The sequence below is a fragment of the Sorex araneus genome, chromosome 3 (assembly GCF_027595985.1).
Source record: "Sorex araneus isolate mSorAra2 chromosome 3, mSorAra2.pri, whole genome shotgun sequence".
NCBI lineage: Eukaryota > Metazoa > Chordata > Mammalia > Eulipotyphla > Soricidae > Sorex > Sorex araneus.
This window is the reverse complement of record NC_073304.1, coordinates 217,275,137-217,295,981: the sequence shown is the minus strand read 5'-3', so window position 1 is coordinate 217,295,981 and position 20,845 is coordinate 217,275,137. Positions and strand designations below refer to the sequence as shown.

The window sequence follows — 20,845 nt, the reverse complement described above, 5'->3', positions numbered from 1 at the left end:
CCGAGCACCGCCAGGAGTAATTCCTGAGTGCATGAACCAGAAGTAACCCCTGTGCATTGCCAGGTGTGACCCAGAAAGGCCCCCCCCAAAAAAGTTTTATTTATTTATTTTTTTGGTGCTGGAGATTGAATCCTGAGATTCATACATGTAGAGCAAGTGCCCTATTGCTGAGCTACATTGCCAGCCTTTTGTTTATTTGTTCCATTTTTAATGGTTAAAAAAAAAGAGGGACAGTCATATTGAAACTATTAACAGGAGTAACCCTTGAGCACCACTGGGTGTGGCCCCCAAACCAAACACAGCTCAGGAATTACTTCTGGTGGTGCTTGGAGGATCATATGGGATGTCAGGCATTGAACTAGTTAATTCCTAAATTAACTAGTTAATTGCTGACTAATTTGACAGAGGTGCAATTAAAGGTTAGGTAGAAGAGTTTGTGATATTAGCTGAATCTACCAAGATTAATGGTGCCATCTTTTTCTAGTTTGATATTGGTCTGACATTGGGCAAAATTATATCGTACCTTCTAAATTCAGATTTATTTAAATGTTTTGCTGCATTCTTAAGTTTATTGAAGCTTTTAATTTCTACAGTAAACTATTCCTCACTACAAACACTTGATTCTTTAAGTTGAAAGTAATACAATTCAGTTAGAGCTCTCACAGTACTACAAATTAACTTGTGAAGTGATATTTATGTGAGATACCATTAGCTTGTCAGAATATTTCCTGGAATTGCAACCATACAGACTTTGTGGATATGAAAAATATATCATGCTAACCAACCTATGAACATTTTTTTAATTGGTAGGATGTACATTGGAATTAATGTACAATAGTGCTAGTCTGAAACCTGGAAGTAATTAAAAATGTTGTTGTTGTTTTGGGGGCCACACCCAGTGGTATTCAGGGGTTACTCCTGGTTCTGTACTCAGGAACTACCCCTGGTGGTATTTGGGGGACCATATGGGATGCCAGAGATTGAACCCGGATAGACTTTGTGCAAGGCAAGCACCCTTCCCACTGTAGGACAACCTCTTCAGCCCCTGGAAGTACCTAATTTTTATAGTATTTAATAGCTGATCATTTTGCCATCATCAGCCTTGATCTCTGTAGGTCAGAAATCACTTGCTAGTACTCATTAATAGTTGATTATATGCTACTTTAAGTGTGAACAGTTTTACAAATGGGTGTCAGAAGCTAACTTGATTTAGAGTTCATTTGAATTTCAAATGTATCATATACCAAATTTGAATGTAGTGAAGATGATCAGTACAAATTGATGCTTTAACCTCAAAGTAAATCTATTATGACCAGCTCTCTGAAAATATTAATATTATAAGAATATGATGAGACTATGGTTCTGATTGGTATTTCTTATGTATATTTACTCATGTAAAATTACTTAAGAATATCATTAAGTTGACTGTTCCCTGTTTTTAATTACGAGCCCCTGGAGACTGGAGCAGCAGCACAGTGGGTCAGGAATTTGCCTCACATGCAGCCAAACTGGGTTCTATCCCTAGCATCCCATATGATCTCCTGAGTCCCACCAGGAGTAATGCCTGAGCACAGAGCCAGGAATAAGCCTTGAGCACAACAGGGTGTAGCCCCCTAAAAAAAAAAGTTATCACAGCTCAGGTTAAGGTGCTCAGAACATGCTGTATCACAAAGTAGTAATCCACTGTTCAGTACCAGGAACATGCAATCTGGGCACATGAGGACTATTGGCTAATATTTAAAAATATTTGGTAGAAGGTCAGGATACTTCTTGTCTGATTTATATATATGTGTGTGTATGTGTGTGTGTGTATGTGTTGCTTTTTGGGTAACACCCAGCGATGCACAGGGTTTACTCCTGGCTCTTCACTCAGGAATTACTCCTGGCGGTGCTGGGGGACCATATGGGATGCTGGGGATCAAACCTCGGTTGGCCACATGCTAGGCAAATGCCCTACCCACTGTGCTATCGCTCTGGCCCCTGATTTTTATATTTGTGATTAAAACGTGAGCAACTGTCAGATATTTTTAGTGATTCAACTTTTAAAAAAGATTACTTATAAGTTTTCAGTTCTTCCAGATTCCTGGAGATAGTTTAAAAACTATTCTGAAGTCATGAGATAAAATCATTATAAAGGATAAAGATTTTAAAATGTGTACGTTTTCATTTTTTTCATATTAACATAGTACAGAAAAAAATGTCCATGTTTAAGCTACCTTTTTTGAGCCACACCAAGTATTGTTCACGGCTTACTCCTGGCTCTACTCAGGGATCACTCCTAGTGGTACTCAAGGGACCGTATGTGGTGGATTGTAGTATACCGTAATCTCTGTGCTTCCTAAAGCTGCATCTTTTTTTTTTCTTCTTCTTTTAGGCCATCTGCCTATACTTAGGCCTTACTAGCTTTGTGTTCAGGGATCACTCCTAGCAGACCTAGGAGGACCATATGCGGTGCTGGAGATTCCAACCCTGTTCTCCACTATACTATATCTTTCTGGCTCCTAAAGCTGCATCTTTTCTGTTTATTTTGTTTTGGGACCACACCTGGTGGCTAGGAGTTCCTCCTGGCTTTGCACTCAGGAGTTACTCCTGGTGGTGCTCAGGGGGGCTCTATGGGATGCTGGGTATTGAATCTGAGCTGACCATGTGCAAAGCAAGTGCCCTACCTGCTGTACTATCTCTCCAGCTCCTAAAACTGCTGTTTCTATCCACAAGTCTAGGTTTCTGGGTTTTGTTTACTAAGAGAACCTTATTGTCTTCATTACTTGACAAGTTAGTAGTTGAACTAATAATTGTATACTATGAAGATACTTTTTGTTTTATAGATGTGAACCATGCACAGTTTCATTTGAGAAAACGAAATGCCTTTTAAAAAAGTTTTGAGTACTGATATAGACGCATATTTTTGTACTAATTAGTCTCTGGAAGCTAATGTGGTCTAAGAGTCAAGTGTTTTTTTGGGGGGGTGGAAGGTTTTGGCCATAGCCTACCTGTGCTCAGGGCGTAATCCTGGCTCTGTGCCAGAGATTGCTTCTGGTGGGGCTCAGGGACCATATGGGGTGCCAGAGATCGAACCCAGTCAACCACATGCGAAGCAATCACCCTACCCGCTGTACTATCTCTCTGGTAGGGTGATAGTACCAGATTCAAGTTCTGTAGAAATTACGACTGTCAGAAATTAGCCTACTGTTTTTTTTTCTTTTTTTTTTGAGTCACACCCGGCGATGCACAGGAGTTACTCCTGGCTCATACACTCAGGAATTACTCCTGGTGGTACTCAGGAGACCATATGTAATGCTGGGAATCGAACCCAGGTCGGCCGCATGCAAGGCAAACGCCCTACCTGCTGTGTTATTGCTCCAGCCCCAGCCTACTGGTTCTTTGGGCTAAGGAAATCCCTCCATGAGCAACTCCCCTAGCTTAATTTTGCCCCTGAGAATATAATGCCAGTCCACTTCCCGCCTTGAATAAAGGCGGCCTATGGGCCTATAAGAAATAATGGCTTAAGACCTTCAGTATGCCAGTGGGCCAGAGGAGATAAAGCATCATCCCAAGTGCTGTATTATTGCTCCTAGAGATGCCTCTTTATTTTGTTTTGTTTTGGGTCACACCTGGCGATTCACAGGGGTACTCCTGGCTCATGCACTCAGAAATTACTCCTGGCAGTGCTCAGGGGACCATATGGGATGCTGGGAATTGAACCCGGGTTGGCCATGTAAACGCCCTACCTGCTGTGCTATTGCTCCAGCCCTAGAGATGCCTCTTTAAATTCATTTTGAGGATTGTTGCCAGCATGATTTTCCTAAAATATTGTTAATCACCTGCACAGAAACCATTTGGATTATTCTTTTTTTAGGGGGGCACACTCGGCAATGCTTAGGGGTTACTCTTAACTCTTCTGGCCTTGCTCAGGGGACCATATGGGATGCCAGGGATGGAACCCAGGTCAGCCGCATCCCATGCAGGAGCCCTACCCATTGTACTATTGGCCCCAGAAAATTGACCTTTTCTGTACTTTGTGTGTGTTGAAAATTCCACATATACCTTACAGTAACTTAGTTTTAGTTACATTTTATGTCTGTCAAATGTCAAAAGTTGGAAGCAAACTCCATGTTTCAGTATAAGTATGCAATATTTTTACAAGATTTTTGTCTAAGAATTCAATAATAACTTAATATTCTTCCCCATACCCTGCCCCTGGGCTGGAGAGATACTTTAGTTCAGTCGGTAGGACATTTGCCTTACATACAGCCAACCCGTGTTCGATCTCCAGCACCCCATATGGTCCCCCAAGCACCACCAGGAGTGATCTCTGAGTGCAGAGCCAGGAGTAACCCCTGAGCATCACCAGGTATAGCCCAAACCCTCCCCCAGAATCACTTCCCTCCTTCACTCCCCTTTGTTCTGACAGTGACCATGGATTACACATGCTTGGTTGTGGTGCACACTTCAGTTGTGGTGTTGCAGAAAGCACACTCTGTTGTTACATTAGGGATCATTGATGGCAGGTGGGGCTGAACCCGGGGTGGAACTCATGGTCTTCTGCCTGAAGAGCAGCTGCTCTGCCACAGAGCTCCGTTCCGGGGCCCTGCGGTTGCTATTTAACTTAAGTGAAGATGATAGACAGGGACTTATTGTTTAGTTCAGAGTCAAGATTCTTGCTATTATTGCTACATTCTGCAACCCGCACTTTTACTTCTGCATTCGTGAATTCAGAACTAAGTGTTGCTTTTATGAATTCATCTAATTGTTTTCTACAATAATTGTGCTTGTGTGTTTATGTAGTAAAATATAAATGATTTAATTATCACCTTTAGCAATATTACACTAATGATTTCACCTTTATATTACAAGTAGGGCTTTATTTTTAACACCTTATGCATTACTTCACAATGGTAGAATTTTTTTTTCTAGAACTGGGAGGGAGGCATACTTGGTTTTAATAAAATTCAAAATCACTGTAAGCTTACAATATGAGAGACCAACCACAGCTTAAAATAGGAATAAGTACAAAAATTGCCCTGTGTTTTACTCGACACAAAGTCCAATCTAGTTCACAAAATGTTTTTTTGTTTTGTTTTGTTTTTGCTTAGACTGGTGATGCTCAGGGGTAACTCCTGGTTCTGCACTCAGGAATTTCTCTTGACAGTGCTTGAGTAGAGATGCTGGGGATGGAACCCAAGTCAGGCTCGTGCAAAGCAAGCACCCTACCCTCTATACTGTCTCTCCAGTCCCTGATTTCATTCATGAAACTTTTATGAGGATCCTTCAGAGTCAAACCCTGGCTGGTCTAAGTATGCTCCCTGCAGGATCTCAGACCAGACTTGCTGAATCAGCAGCTATATTTTAACAAGGTGCCTAAGGAATTCTTGTGCACATTAAAGTTGTATAAACATTATCCACAGTTTGAAAAATGTAGGGGAAATCAATCATCATCACCCCCAGGGCACATGTTGTGCTAGTGGTAGATCATCTTTATAGGGAGTTAGACTGCTTTAAGTATGGATCTTAAAAGATAGTTAAATGAGGGGCCAGGCCGATATTACAGCAGGTATGACATTGACCTGACACGTAACCAACTCAGGTTTGATCCCCAGCACCCCATATGGTTCCCGAGCCTACCAGGAGTGATCTCTGAGCACAGAGCTAGGAGTAAGCTCAGAGCACTGATGAGTGTGGCCCCAAAAACAGAACAAACCATAGTTAAATGGAATATTTATGACCTTTCATTCTGGCTTACCAGTAATGCACTGCACTGTCATCCCGTTGCTCATTGATTTGTTCGAGCGGGCACCAGTAACGTCTCTCATTGAGAAACTTATTGTTACTGTTATTGGCATATCCAATACGCACGGGTAGCTTGCCAGGCTCTGGCGCGCGGGCTCGATACTCCCGGTAGCTTGCCGGGCTCTCCGAGAGGGGCGGAGGAATCGAACTCGGGTCGGCCGCGTGAAAGGCAACCGCTGTGCTATCGCTCCAGCCCACCAGTAATGCAATATCTAAAATATTGTATAATGGATCCAGAGAGATAGTACAGAGGTAGGGTGCTTGCCTTGCCCATTGTTGACCCAGGTTTGATTCCTGGCATTACATTTGGTGCCCAGAGCAACTCCAGGAGTCATTCCTGCACACAGAACCAGGAGTGAGCTCTAAACATTGCTGGGTGTGCCCCATAAACAACAAAAACACCCACTCTATAATCTCAAACTTGGAAATCTTTATTCACTCATCCTTCAGACAAAAAAATATTGATTGAGAGGCCAGAGAGATAGTACAGAGGTTAAGGCGCTTCCCTTGTATGCAGCAAACCTGGGTTTGACCCCGGTACTGCATATGACTCCCTGAGCACTGCCAAGAGGGATCCCTGAGAACCTCTGGGTGTGACACAAATATCCCCCCATATTAAAATAGACCTTGAATCTAAATTTTTGGGGACACTTAGACAATCAGGAAGGCTACCCCTGGAAATGTTTTCACATTTAGTTGGCTTATGATATGCAAATAAGTTCCTTACCATGAGAATATTTAAGCCTAAGGTGCCCATCCAATAGATAGTTGATATAAATATAAAAACTCTACAAGAATCATAAGAAATCGGGGCTGGAGCGATAGCAAAGCGGGTAGGGCATTTGCCTTGCACACGGCCGACCCAGGTTCGATTCCCAGCATCCTATATGGTCCCCTGAGCACAGCCAGGGGTGATTCCTGAGTGCAGAGCCAGGAGTAACCCCTGTGCATCGCCGGGTGTGACCCAAAAAGCAAAAAAAAAAAAAAGAGAATCATAAGAAATCCTTGAAATATAAACTTCTTTCAAAACTTAGAAGATACTGCTCTAATTACATTTCTTGTTTGTTTTGGGGGCCACATCCAGAGATACTCAGGGATTACACCAGGTAGGCTTGGGGGACCATATGGGATGCTGGAGTTCGAACCCAGGCTGACCAAATGCAAGGAAAACACCAAGAAAGTACCCATGGTACTATCTCTGTGGCCCCTCTAATTGCATTTCTAAGATTTGGTAGGCGTTCTAGAATGGGTATCAATAAATGTTTTTTCACTGAGAAATAGCATACAATAAAGTGTTTTACATATATAGCTTAACTTTTACTTCTGTACATACCTTCCATGTCAAGATATGGAATATTTGTATCATCCCAGAACATTCTCTTTTCCCCTTTTATCATTAGTGGTAGATCACTTCCTTTGCTTTAAGTTAAACTACCACTTCCTTTGCTCTAAGTTAAACAAATAACACTTTTATTATAGATAGTTTTCCTGTTCTTGACTTCTGTATCAATGGAACTAAGCTGTGTGTGGCTGGCTTCTTTTGCTCAACTTATATTTTTGTTTGTTTGAGGGCCACACCCAATGGTGCTCAGGGATTACTCCTGGTTCTGCACTCAGGAATCACTCCTGGTGGGCTTGGGGGACCACATGGGATGCCAGTGATCCTACCCAGGTTGGCCGTGTGCAAGGCAAGCACCTTATTTGCTGAACTATCTCTCTGGTCCCTCAACTTACTTTTGAGATCCATCCATATTGTTACCTTTATTAGTAGTTCATTATCTTTTATTGGTGAGTAGTATCAATATACCACTATTTGGCTTTTCTACTGTTGCTGTACATCTGTGTGTTTCTACTTTTTGTTTACACTGAGTATTCTTTTTATGTATTATCGGGGGGCACTTCCAGGTCATGCTCAGGAGTTCCAAGGGCCACTTTCGAGATTCTTGCCCGGTGGTGCAGGCTGGGCAGTGTGGTGATCTTTAGGTCCAGTTTTACAGGGGGCCATGCATTGCTGGTTTTGGGGATCAAACTCCAGGCCTTGTGTGTGCCAGGCTTGTGCTCTAGCCTCTTGAGTTCTCTTCCTGGCCCCTATATTATGAGCGTTCTTCTGTCTTTCAGTGGACATACATTATCTTGCATATATATGTAGGTGTAAATTTCTTGTTCATCAGGTAGAATATTTTCAGCTTTGACGTGTAATGTCCAGTAGTTTTACACAAGTAATGCTTAAGTGCTTCAGCTGTTCAACACTTTGCCAACACTTGTTGTTGTCAGTGCTTGATAATTTTAGCTATTCTGATGTATAGATTTCATTGTGGACTTAATTTGGGTTTATCTGATAAGAAATGACATTGGGTATCTTGCTTATTCGCTATATCCCTATCCTCTTTCTTGAAGTGCCTTTATATCTATATGTATCTATATGTCATTATCATTTTCATCCCGTTGTTCACTGATTGCTTGAGCGGGCACCAGTAACATCTTCATTCGTCCCTGTCATGTGCTAGTGTAGCCCAGTGTAGCTGGGCATATATAGTGTATACATAGTGTATACATAAGCACGTTATTGTTAGGTAGCTTGCCAGGCTCTGCCATGCGGGGTAGGGAGGGGGAATATCCTGGGTAGCTTGCCAGGCTCTCTGAGAGGGTCGGAGGCTTTTGCGGTGGTCTCTGATCGTCTTTACGGGTCTTCCCAGTCTACTGAAAACAAGCTTTTGGTTGGCTGGCATGTTGTACGATCTGCATGCTGACAAACACGCACCTGCCTTCATCTCTGGGCGGCACCTGGGACATCTGTAGCCTCAGGTTGATCCCCTTGAGATTGATGGAATGCGCCTGGAGGTTGTTGAGCAGCTGGCAGAGCAGGACCCTGTGGCGGAGGGTCTGTGCCAGGTCCAACACCCACGCTGAAGGCCGGCGGGCAGAACCTTGTAGTGGATGAGCCACTGTGCGCACCGCCACCTCGGCTCCATGCCCAATGGTGCTGCAACTCAGCCCGGCCCCAGCCCCTCCATGCCCTGTCAATGCCACTCCATCCAAATCTTACAAAACAGCCAGTAGTGTCTAGCAGGGGTCACATGCAGAGTTCCCTGTCTGGCATGTTGAGCCTCGCGATGTCTAAGGCGAGATGGTGAGCCAGGTTCAGGAGAGCGCGAGGGATTCGGGCGGCGTCAGTGCCATCTTGGATCTCTTATCTGTCTGTCTGTCTATCTATCTATCTATCTATCTATCTATCTATCTATCTATCTATCTATCTATCTATATCTTATTTAATTTTGGGCCACACCTGGTGATGTGTTGCTCAGGGTTACTTCTGGCTCTGCACTCAGGAATCACTCCTGGAGGTGCTCAGGGAGCCGTATGGGATGCTGGCAATCAAACACACCAGTTAGCTATGTGCAAGACAAGTGCTCTATCCATTGATTCACTGTACTACTGCTCTGGCCCAAGTTTTGTGTGTGTGTGTGTGTGTGTGTGTAATCGATTTCTTATATATTTTCTTTCTTGTGGGGGTTGAGTCATATCTGGTGGTACACTATCTCTGTTCAGGAGTTACTCCTGGCTGTGCTTAGAGGACCATATGTGGTTCTGAGGATTAAACCTGGGTTCACAGAGTGCCAGGCAAAAACCTTAACCCCAGTTTTATCTTTCTGGCCCTGTTTAGTTTTTTCTTATTGAACTTTAAAACATTAAAATGTATTTCAGGGACCAAAGGGATAGTACAGCAGGTAGCTTGTTTACCTTTCATGCAGCTGACCCAGGGTTTTATCCCTGTCACCCCATATGGTCCCCTGAGTCCGCCAGGAGTAATTACTGAATGTTGAGACAGGAGTAGCCCCTGAATATGGAATATGATGGGTGTTACCCAAAAGTAAAATAAAAAGTATATTTCAGAAATATCAACTTTATTAGATGTGTGTTGAAAATATGTCTCCCAGTCTTTGACTTCCTTATTTATTGTATTTTAATCATTTCATAAATATAATTATTAATTTTAACAAAAACTATTTTATGAATTTTTTTTCTTTGGGGATTAGGTGTACCTAAGTCCTTTTGAAGAATGTTCAATTGCCTGCTTTGAGGTTGTGAAACTATTCAGTTTTATTTTTCTCTAGAAATTTGATTGCTTATTCTAGAAGTTTGATTAAAACTTAAGGTATGAATTCTTCTTCTCTTCCTCATGTACTGCTGATATTGTGCCCTTAGACCATGATGCAATTTTATATAATTTTGGCTTTGTATCTTGAATTTTGTCATAAGTGGGAAAATTCATACATGCCCTTGAACCTGTGTATCTTCCAGAGGTAGAGACTATGAAATCCCATTTGCACTGCTGGCCTGAGTGCCTGGTGGCACGTTTATGGAGACCATCAGACGAAAACTGTCCCCAGGTTGAGTGTGGGAGCACCCTGGCGGTGCTCAGGGCTTCTGAGTAGTAATATGTCCTGTGTTCCCAGAAAGCTGAACTGAGTAATAACATGTCCTGTGCTTCCAGAATGCTGAACTGGGACCTGAAATAGGTATTTCAGGAAATCTGACTCCAGCTACACTTAAGGAGGAAACCTTTTTAATTTTTTTTAATGAATCATCATGGGATACAGTTACAGACTTAAAAACTTTCATGCTTACGTTTCAGTCATACAATGACCGAGTACCTATCCCTCCACCAGTGCCCATTCTCCACCATCAATGTTCCCAGTATCCCTCCCATATTCACACCCCCCCCCACCCCGTCTCTGTATCAGGTGGATTCCCTTTTTACTATCTCTCAAGGAGGGACCTTCTTTTGAAGGAACAGCTTCTGTATTGTTGGAAGTTTCTAATCAGAGGCTGTATGAACCAAATTGGGGGAGACTGGAGGAAGTGAGGAACCAGAGGGCAGAGGGAGGATTGGTGAGCTGGGTAAGGCAACCACTTTAATTCTAACACCCCAATTCCACTGGCTAGAGGGCTGTTTCCATTCCCCGGTCTCATCTGTGGGGAGAGGATCCAGGGCATGGAGGGGCAGTACTGAAGAGAACGGGGAGCTCACTCATCATCATGCCGTTGATCATCGATTTTCTCGAGAGTTCTCAGTAACGTCTCCATTTGTCCTAGTCCTGAGATTTTAGAAGCCTCTCTTTACTCGTCCTTCCCAACAGTGCCACATTGGAGGCTCTTTCAGGGTCAGGGGAATGAGACCCATCATTGTTACTGGTTTTGGCATACGAATATTTCCATCTTTTGGAAATAGGAACTTAACGCCTTGCTGCCACATTTCTAGTCCCAAGTGTTCACAGAGCAATTGAATGTGTTTTTCTCATTGGAGACTCAATTTCCAGGGCATTTAGTTGAGAAATATAAAGAGGACAATATAGAGGAGAGAATCTCTTGGTAGAAAGGGGATGGGGATGAGGAGTCAGTTGTTGCGACAGATCAGGAGTGTCAAGATTGACACCGGCCCTGGTGCCAGCTCCGCGTATGCACCTGCATTTCCTCCAGAAATCTCTTATATGAAGGATAAAGTGTTATTAAAATTTCCTTTATTAAAAAAAATCATTTTGTGGTGACGTTGTTTCATGGTATCATGTTTCAGGGGTACTCAGCATCTGGGTATTCTGCATCATGATCCCCACCCAAACTTGTTCGTCATTCACCTCCTTTCCCCGTGTCATCCACCCACAACCACCTTCCACTCTGGCAACCACCCGTCTAGTCTCTGAATCTAAAATTTTCCTTTGAGTTTTATTTTTTCCTCTTTTTTTTGGGGTGTGTGGGGGGAGAGGCCTTCCAAGTAGTCCACAAGGGGCTTGGGGGGCCACTCCAGGAGATTCTTGACCAGCTGGGCTGGTGGTTTGACATGAGGGTTACGAGTATGTGGTGCTGGTGACCCAGGCCGCCCTGGCGGTGCTCAGGGCCCTCCAGAGCTGCACCCACCTGTGTTTGAGGGACCGTGTGGTGCCAGGGATGGGACCTGGGCCAGCTGCCTGCAAACTTGTCCCGTAACCCCCAGACCATCTCATTGGATCTCTCATTTGGTTTCTCTTGTTCCATCTGCAAGTGAAATTCTGCAGTAATGGTCTTTTTTTTTTTCTTTTTTGGGTCACACCCAGCGATGCATAGGTGTCACTCCTGGCTCTGCACTCAGGAATCACTCCTGGTGGTGCTCGGGGGACCATATGGGATGCTGGGAATCGAACCCAGGTCGGCCGATTGCAAGGCAAACGCCCTACTCGCTGTGCTATCGCTCCAGCCCCAGTAATGGTCTTTATCATTATGACATTTCTTTTAGTAGAAGCCTCTCAATCTGTCCATGTTGTCAAAGATGGCAACACTTCCTTTTATAAAAATTTGTTTATTTATTTATTTTTTGGCCACACCCCGACAGTGCTCAGGGATTTCTCCTGGCCCTGTGCTCTGGGATCACTCCTGGGAGAGCTCAAGGAATCATATTGAACCATCAAACCTGGTCGGCCGTGTGCAAGACAAATGCCTAATTTGCTGGACTATCTCTCTGACCCCTACCCTGAGTCCTGGGCTACCCATTGACTGGTAATCTTAACAATAATTGCTTAATATTATCAAAATAAAGGTAGCTTTATAACCATATGGTTTAAAATAGATTACAAACTGTGTTGCTGATATAAATATTTGACTTTATCCACAGATAATTTATAATAGAGCTAGGAAATAAAAATATTCACATGTGAACTTGGATGAAATCATAGTTGACTGGATTCCTGCCATGCATTTGTAATCTACCCCTTTTCCTTTTGAAATACATAAGGCTGGCATCTCTAAGAAAACTCTCTTGATATCTTTTGTTTGTTTGTTTTGTTTTGGGCCTACACCCAGTGGTGCTCAGGGCTGACTCATGGGATCTCAGGGATCCCTCTTGGAACCCTGCTTGGCTTCTTGCAAGGCAAGTATCCTACCCATCGTACTGTCAAATCTTGGTATCTTAACAAATATTCTAAATCGTGAAATTTGGGTTGGAGCTTTGGGTCACGCTCAGTAGTGCTTAGGCTTATTCCTGTCTCTGTGCTCAGGGATCAATCCTGATGAATTTTTCAGGAAATACCCATTCATCTGGGGAACGAACCCAGGTTGGCTGTGTGCAAGGCAATCATCTCACCAGCTGTACTATCTCTTCAGTCTAATATATTTTTAAAAGTTATTACTATCATTGCTGTGAGAGCCACTCCTTGCAGTGCTTAGGGGCCACCAGGGTCATACCCAGGAGTGTTAGGGTGGGGTTAGGGGTGCATGCAGTCCCAGGAATGGGCCTCACATATGCAAGCATGAGCCCTGTAACTTCAGCCACATCCCTGGCCCCTAATATTAAAATCTTTCATTTGCTTGGTTGATATTTAATTTTTAGACATGGTTTGATTTCTTTTTTTCTTTTTCCAGCATGATTTTCTGGGGTCATACCCAATAGTACTCGAGGAATTACTCCTAACTCAGTGCTTGGTGGGGCGAGTGTGGGGTAGGGGTGATTCCTATAGTGCTCAGGAGCCCACACAGTGCTGAGAATCCCATATGCGGCTACTGCACACAAAGGGCTTCAGCCCTTCGGGCCCTGATCCCTTCTGTCCCCTTATTCCAGAGTTTTTTTAATTGTATTTGTTTATACATTTTGCTTCTCTATTATTATGCCAGACACATTTCAAGTACTGACAGAATATTTTCATCACTAAGAAAAATTCTACTGAACAGCACTGCTCTGAATTTTAGACTATTTTGCCATTGCTTGGGATACCACTGCAATACTTTTGCTACTTTTTGGAGGGGAGATTACAACCAGCGGTGCTCAGGGGTTATTCCTGGCTCTGCAATTAGGAATTACTCCTGGTAGTGCTCGGGGATCATATGGGATGCCTGCAGTTGAACCCGGGTTTGACCATGTGCAAGGCAAACACCCTACCTGCTGTACTATCTCTCCAGCCCCTGCCTTGGGTTTTCGGGTGGTACTTTTCTCTCTCTCTCTCTGTGTGTGTGTGTGTGTGTGTGTGTGGTGCTGGTGACCAAATCCAGGGCTTAGGTGAAGTGCAAGTCAAGTGCTCTTTTGCTGAAGTGCTGAAGTATATCCTCAGCCAGAGTTGTTCCAGAGATGTTTGCTTGTTTGTATTTGCATTTGGGGGCCACACCTGACAGTACTGAGGACTTGCTTCTGGCTTTTGTTCAAGGATTACTCCCGGCAGTTGTATATGCAGTGCCAAGGATCAAACTAGTGTCAGCTGCATGCAAAGTAATTGCATTAACCCCTGGACTATCTCATCGACCCCTATACCAGAGTTTTCATTTCTAATTTAAATTGAAATTAGAAATTGTTTTGCAGTGGGGCCGGAGAGATATCACACTGAGTAGGACACTTGTCTTGCATGCAGCCAACCTGGGTTCAAACCCCAGCATCCTCTATGTTCCCCAAGCCTCTCTAGGAGTGATCCTTGAGCACAGGGCCAGGACTAAACCCTGAGCACTGCTGCGTGTAATCTCCCCTCCAAAAAAAGGCAAAAGTGTTGCAGTGGTATCCCAAGCAATGGTAAGATATTCTAAAATTCAGAAAAATACTGTTCAGTAGAACTTTTCTTAGTGATGGAAATATTCTTTTTTTTTCTTTTTGGGTCACACCCGGTGATGCTCAGGGGTCACTCCTGGCTCTGCACTCAGGAATTACCCCTGGCGGTGCTCAGGGTACCATATGGGATGCTGGAAATCGAACCCGGGTCAGCTGCATGCAAGGCAAACGCCCTACCTGCTGTTCTATTGCTCCAGCCCCATGTGATGGAAATATTCTGTCAGTACTTGAAATGTGTCTGATATAATAGAGAAAAAAAAAGTATGATTTCAGTTATTTGAATTCGATCCAAAATACTGTGTTGGACGGACCAGTTAACACTAAGTTGATATTAATATAGTGGTAGATGCATAGCAGAGCTTGGCAAACATGTTTTTGTAAGGAACCAAATAATGTTTAGGCTTTGTGATTTGCATATTCTCAATAGCTACTCCACCCACTGTTTGTAGTCTAGAAACAAACCTAGACAACACGTAAATAAATGGCTTTGGCTGTGGTCCAATAAAACTTTATTTATGGGCACTGCAATTTAAATTTCTTATGTCTCGACTGGCATGCAACAGTAGTCTTCTGATTTTTTTCAACCCTTAAAAAAGCAAAACCTGTTCTTAGTACACAGGCCTTATCACAAAGGTGACAAGTAGCAGTTTGCAGAACCCTGGTATAAAGTATTTATAAAGATCAATAACAGAAAGAAAAAATAGTATATATTTTTTCTTTGGGGGTTACAACCGGTGATACTTATGGCTTTCTCCTGGCTCTGTGCTAGGGATCACTCCTGAAGGGACTTGGGGGATCAAATGGGATACTGGGGATTGATCCTGGGTCGGCTGCTTGCAAGGCAAATGCCCTACCTGTTGTACTATTGCTCTGGCCCTGAGAAAAATTTCCTATGTTCATTCAGCGAATGTTTGATTGTCTGTCATGAGTTACAGAGCTGAAGATAAAACAAAAATAACCATGTGAATATGGAAAGCATCCGTGTTCTCGTGGAATTTACATTCCTGTGTGAAAGTGTGTGTGTTGGCAGCATGAGAAGAATAGATATATGTTGTATATGGTGACAACGATGGAATTTTGTGGATACAAATCAAAGTGAGGAAAGAAAGTAACAGCAGGAGGGGCCCAAAGAGATGGTTTATGGGGCTGAGTGCAGGCTTTGCAGGGAGGAGTCCCAGCTGCTTCCCGGCACCTCATACTCCCTGTTTCCCTGAGCACTGCAGGGAGCCACCACACCAGCGTGGCCAAATAATCTAACAAGGAAAACAAGCATGTGACCAAATAATCTAACAAGGAAAATGGGGAGGAGGAAGAAAAGAAGGAATGGAGAAGGGAAGGGAATGAGGAAGGGAGGAGGGAGGAAGGGAAGGGAGAAAGGAAGGAGAAAAGGCGTTTGTTCAACAGAACTGGCTCCCTTTGCTGTGGGGTGCGCTCAGTGGACTGGACTATGTTCATTCAGGACGTGTGGCTACCCCTGAGCATCTTCAGGAGTGACCTGGGAGCACCCAGCTGGGAGGAGCCCCAGAACATCGCCAGCCAATGGTGGCCCAGAGCCCCCAAACAAAATGAAGCTGCTTCAGAATTCTTTCACCTTTGGCACCAGATATTCACAAAGGGCAGTACCGGGGTATATGTTTATGTTAGAAGCACTTGAGACAGCCTCATCTTAGCGTTCTAGAGCACTGTTTGGGGAAAATTGTATGTGGTAGGGGGACCACATCCACAGATGCTGGGAGCTGGAGTGCAGGCCAGGGTCTGGGGGGTTTGGTCCTCAGACCTTAGGAAAACACCCAGGGTGCTCAGGGGAGTATGTGACTCTGGGAATCAAACCGTGGCCTTGCCTGAATGAGCTCTACTGTTTGAGCCATCTCCTAGTCCTAGGGAAAAAAAATTTTTTTTTTTTTTTGCTTTTTGGGTCACACCTGGCGATGCACAGGGGTTACTCCTGGCTTTGCAGTCATGAATCAATCCTAGTGGTGCTCAGGGGACCATATGGGATGCTGGGAATCAAACCCAGGTAGGCCGCATGTAAGGCAAACGCCCTGCCCACTGTGCTATAGCTCCAGCCCCTATTTTTAATTTAATTTTTTTGAGTGGGGAGCATGCCCTGAAATGCTCAAGGCTTACTTCTGGCTTTGCACTCAAGGGTCCCTTCTGGTAGGATTCAGGAGATCATTTGGGGTTGCTGGGAACTGAAGTTGGGCAAAACTCTTTGAGGAATCACTTCCTCCCTCCTTCCCTCCTTCCTTCCTTCCTTCCTTCCTTCCTTCCTTCCTTCCTTCCTTCCTTCCTTCCTTCCTTCCTTCCTTCCTTCCTTTTTCCCTCCCTCCCTTCCTCCCTCTTCCCTCTCTCCCTCCCTCCCCTCCCTCCCTCCCTCCCTCCCCTCCCTCCCTCCCTTCCTTCCTTCCTTCCTTCCTTCCTTCCTTCCTTCCTTCCTTCCTTCCTTCCTTCCCTTCCTTCCTTTCCTCCCTCCCTCCCTCCCTCCCTCCCCCCCTCCCTCCCTCCCTCCCTCCCTCCCTCCTTCCTTCCTTCCTTCCTTCCTTCCTTCCTTCCTTCCTTCCTTCCTTCCTTCCTTCCTTCCTTCCTCCTTCACTCCTTTCCTCCCTCCCTCCCTCCCTCCCTCCCTCCTTCCTTCCTTCCTTCCTTCCTTCCTTCCTTCCTTCCTTCCTTCCTTCCTTCCTCCTTCACTCCTTTCCTCCCTCCCTCCCTCCCTCCCTCCCTCCCTCCCTCCTTCCTTCCTTCCTTCCTTCCTTCCTTCCTTCCTTCCTTCCTTCCTTCCTTCCTTCCTTCCTTCCTTCCTTCCTTCCTTCCTTCCTTCCTCCTTCACTCCTTTCCTCCCTCCCTCCCTCTTTTTCTCCCTCCATCCCTCTTTCCCTCCCTCCTTTTCCCAGGAGCTGCTATCAATAGAACTCAGGTGTCCAAGCATGCAAGGCACATGCCCCTGATCCCTGAGCTTGCTCCCTGCCCTGGGTGTTGTGTGTTAGGAAGTTTTCTTTAAGTCCAGGGGGTAATGTACTTCAATCTAAGTTGTCCTGTGTTTGAAGCACGTGTCTAGTGCCTAAGAGTACCCGTGTAGTTTATGGATGTTCCCGATGTCTCCTTCCGGTCATGAACACTATGTCGGAATCTCGGCTTTCTTTCTCGAACCTGGTTACTTTAGGTGTTATTTTACAGCACACAAAGGCCACTTGAAAAAGTCCTGAGAACTGTTTAAATGTCATTGTCAGAGGGTTTAAAAAGCCCAGGGGATCAGGACCTTCTTTTAGGTCACCAAATCAGAAACTGTCTTGCTTTGTAGTAACTCAAAGATGTTTTCACATGAAGGTTACTCATGTGAAACTTTTGAACTAGATTTTCTCTCTCTTTTTTTCTGTTAAAAATCCCTTGAGTGTGCAGTTTTAAGTTTCACAGTTAGTTAAAAAGAATTTTTTAAATACTATCAGACTTACAGAGAAATTGCAAAATAGCACAGTTTTTTTTTTCTGGAAAATTTGAGCGTAGCTGCTGACTTCATGTCCAGTTACCCTTCACTATTGAGTACTTATTTCTGCCTCCTGTGTATCCACAAAGAACATCACACAGGTCTGGGAGATGACCCACAGGGCTCCTGTGCATGCTTTGCATGCGGGAGCCATAGGTTCGGTCCCCAGTACCCTGTAGTCTTCTGGAATACTGCCAGGAGTGGACCCAAAGCGTATAAACAAAATCTACCATGAAATTAGCATGGAGGGGCTGGAGCAATAGCACAGCGGGTAGGTCATTTGTCTTGCGTGCGGCCGACCCGGGTTCGATTTCCAGCGTCCCATATGGTCCCCTGAGCACTGCCAGGGGTAATTCCTGAGTGCTGAGCCAGGAGTAACCCCTGTGCATCACCAGGTGTGGACCCTCCCCCCCAAAAAAAAGAAAAAAAAAGAACTTAGCATGGATACATTAGTACTGTTAAATCCTTATATCCCATTTGGATTTCTCCAGTAATTTTTATAGTATCATTCCCTGCAGGAGGTTTTGGCTTAGATTCACACTTTGCACCAGTGCATCCTGTCTCCTCCCTCCTGCAACCTGGAACAGGCTGTTAGGCTCTCTTCACTTTGCCTTGACCTTGACACTGTCAAGGCTGATGTTTTCCCTGTTTCCTGTCCCTTCTCAGAGAGCACACATGACAGGAATGTCGCAGTTGTGGTGTAGCCCTTCCTATCATCAGCTGGCACTCGCTTTCCATCTGCCTGATATTGATGATGAGCCGTTTCCAGCAGGTCCACCAGGTTCTTGCATGGACTCAGAGCTGACTTTTGTTTGTTTGTTTGTTTGTTTTGGGTCAAACTGAACAGTGCTCAGGGCTTACTCCTGGCTCTGCACTCAGGGATCAGTCCTGGCAGGGCTCAGAAAACCATACATAGTTTCAGGGCTCAAGCCGGGGCCAGCTGCATACAAGGCAAGTGCCCTGACGACTGTGGCCCCCAAGGGTTGACTTTTCATCCTTGTAGCAGTAAGTATTTGGGGGAGAGACACTTCAAAATACTAAAAGTATCCCATTCGCCCTTTGCTTTCCAGCATAATCACTGAAAAAAAAATCGGAGGGGGCCACACCCAGTGGTGTTCAGGGGCCTGACTCTTGGCTTTGCTCAGGGATCACTCCTGGTGGGTTCGGGGGACCATCTGGGGTGCTGGGATTGAATCTGGGTTGGCCGTGTGCAAGGCAAGCATCCTACCCACTATAAGAGGGGCTCTGGGCCCCTCTAAATTTCTCTAAAATATGATGCTGTCTCACTAATTTGTTCATTCCCTTGAGTCACTTCGAGCGAGGAGAGAACAGGCCCCCTCTAAAGGAGGGATCTGCTGCTAGGACTTCCAAAATAGAGGTCTTACTTAATTCGCAACACTCAAATGGGAAAGAATTTACTCTAAGTAGCTAATATTTCTATTCTTTTCCTTTCCAGATATAAAGCCAAGTGTGGAACTGAAAAGCACTCAGGAGCCGCCTGCGCCCACAGGTAACGTCAGAAATAGACCTTGACTAAAATTACCAAAGAATGGACTATTCTTTCACTGGCAGTGAAAGATGCTGTGGAAATGAGTTTTTTAAAATGTGCTTGACAGGCTGCAGAGAGTGTGCAAAGGGCTGGAGCGAGCTCACGGCTTGTGTGTGGGAGACCAGGGTCCAATCCACATGGTCCCCTGAATACTGCTGGAAGTGACCCCTGAGCACAGAACCTGAAGTAGCCCTTGAACATCACCAGGTGTGGCTCCAAACCTAAACAAACCAAAAATAAAACATAGCTGTCTCTTCCTGGTACAGAAATTACTCATTTAGGTTACATAAATTCTTTGCCATTATGAGGACAGACCACACCCTACCTAATGTTGATTTTTGTTTGCTTTTAAAACAATTTTCTTTAGGGGATCAGAGCGTTTCTCTTGCACAAGCCGACCAGGGTTTGATCCCCAGCATCCCATATGGACCCCAAGCACCACCAGGAGTAATTTCTGAGTGTAGAGCCAGGAGTAACCTCTGAGCTTCACCGGGTGTGACCCCAAAACAAACAAACAAAACCTTTTTTTTTCTTTATCTTGCGACTGACCTGTTGTAATAGAGGTTTTGTTGTACAGTTGCTTCTATTTGAACAACTTTTAACTCTAGACCAGTGATCAGCAAATTTTTCCTATAAAGGACCAGATAATAAATATATTTAAAGAAGTTAAAGGTATTTAGTCTCTATTGAATTTTTTCTCTATTTTTTGTTATCCTCGACAGATGCAGAAACCATTCCTATGTCTGGGCTCAGGTCATGATCAGGGTAGCAGAACAATGGTACAGTAGGTAGGGTGTATACCTTGCACACGGCCAACCCAGGATTGATCCCCGACACCCTCCATGGTCCCCTGAACCATGCCAGGAGTGATCCCTGAGTACAAACTATGCATAAGCCCTGAGCACAAAACCAGGCGTAAGTCCTGAGAACAGAGCCAGAAGTAAGCTCAGAGCACAGCCTTATGTGGCTCAGGGATCATACCTGGGGGTGACTGGGGATCATTTGTGGTGCAGGGAATTGAACCCGGCTCAGCTGTGTGCAAGACAAGCACCTTAGCTCCTTTCCTATGTCTTTAATGGGACCAGTGCTTCCTAGGAACATCTCAGATGAGTCCTTTAAGTCAGGTCTTTCAGGCTAAGGAAAAGTGCACCATGTAATGCAGTGTCAGAGTTCAGATTGTGTGTTATGAAGTGCAAAAGAAACATGACCTGCTTATAAATCAGAACATGAGTTTGGGCTGACCACACTTTTAGGACCTCTTAGTCACACGTTATGCAATATGTTTCCCTCTCACTCCTATTTTCCTGTAAATGTCTTGCCTGGGCTGCAGTGGAAAGAAAGACCTCTGTGGAGTTTCTGGTAACTTCTGTGTGAGCCCAGTGTCAGGTCTATAGGGTGGGGGGGGTCTTTGGCCCCCTGCTGTGGCTGCACATGACAGGGGCTCATTAAAATATTTCATTGACTGTTG

At 44.6% G+C, this 20,845-nt stretch overlaps 1 protein-coding gene across 2 annotated transcripts in view; it reads left to right on the top strand.

The window, feature by feature from the left end:
• Window positions 1–20,845, top strand: part of IKZF3 (IKAROS family zinc finger 3) — a 90,692-nt gene that overhangs the window by 8,237 nt on the left and 61,610 nt on the right. For both annotated transcript variants that reach the window (XM_055132065.1, XM_055132064.1), the window contains exon 2: window positions 19,285–19,338. In XM_055132065.1, coding sequence (XP_054988040.1) covers window positions 19,285–19,338 — 54 coding nt within the window. The remainder of the gene's footprint in view (window positions 1–19,284; window positions 19,339–20,845) is intronic.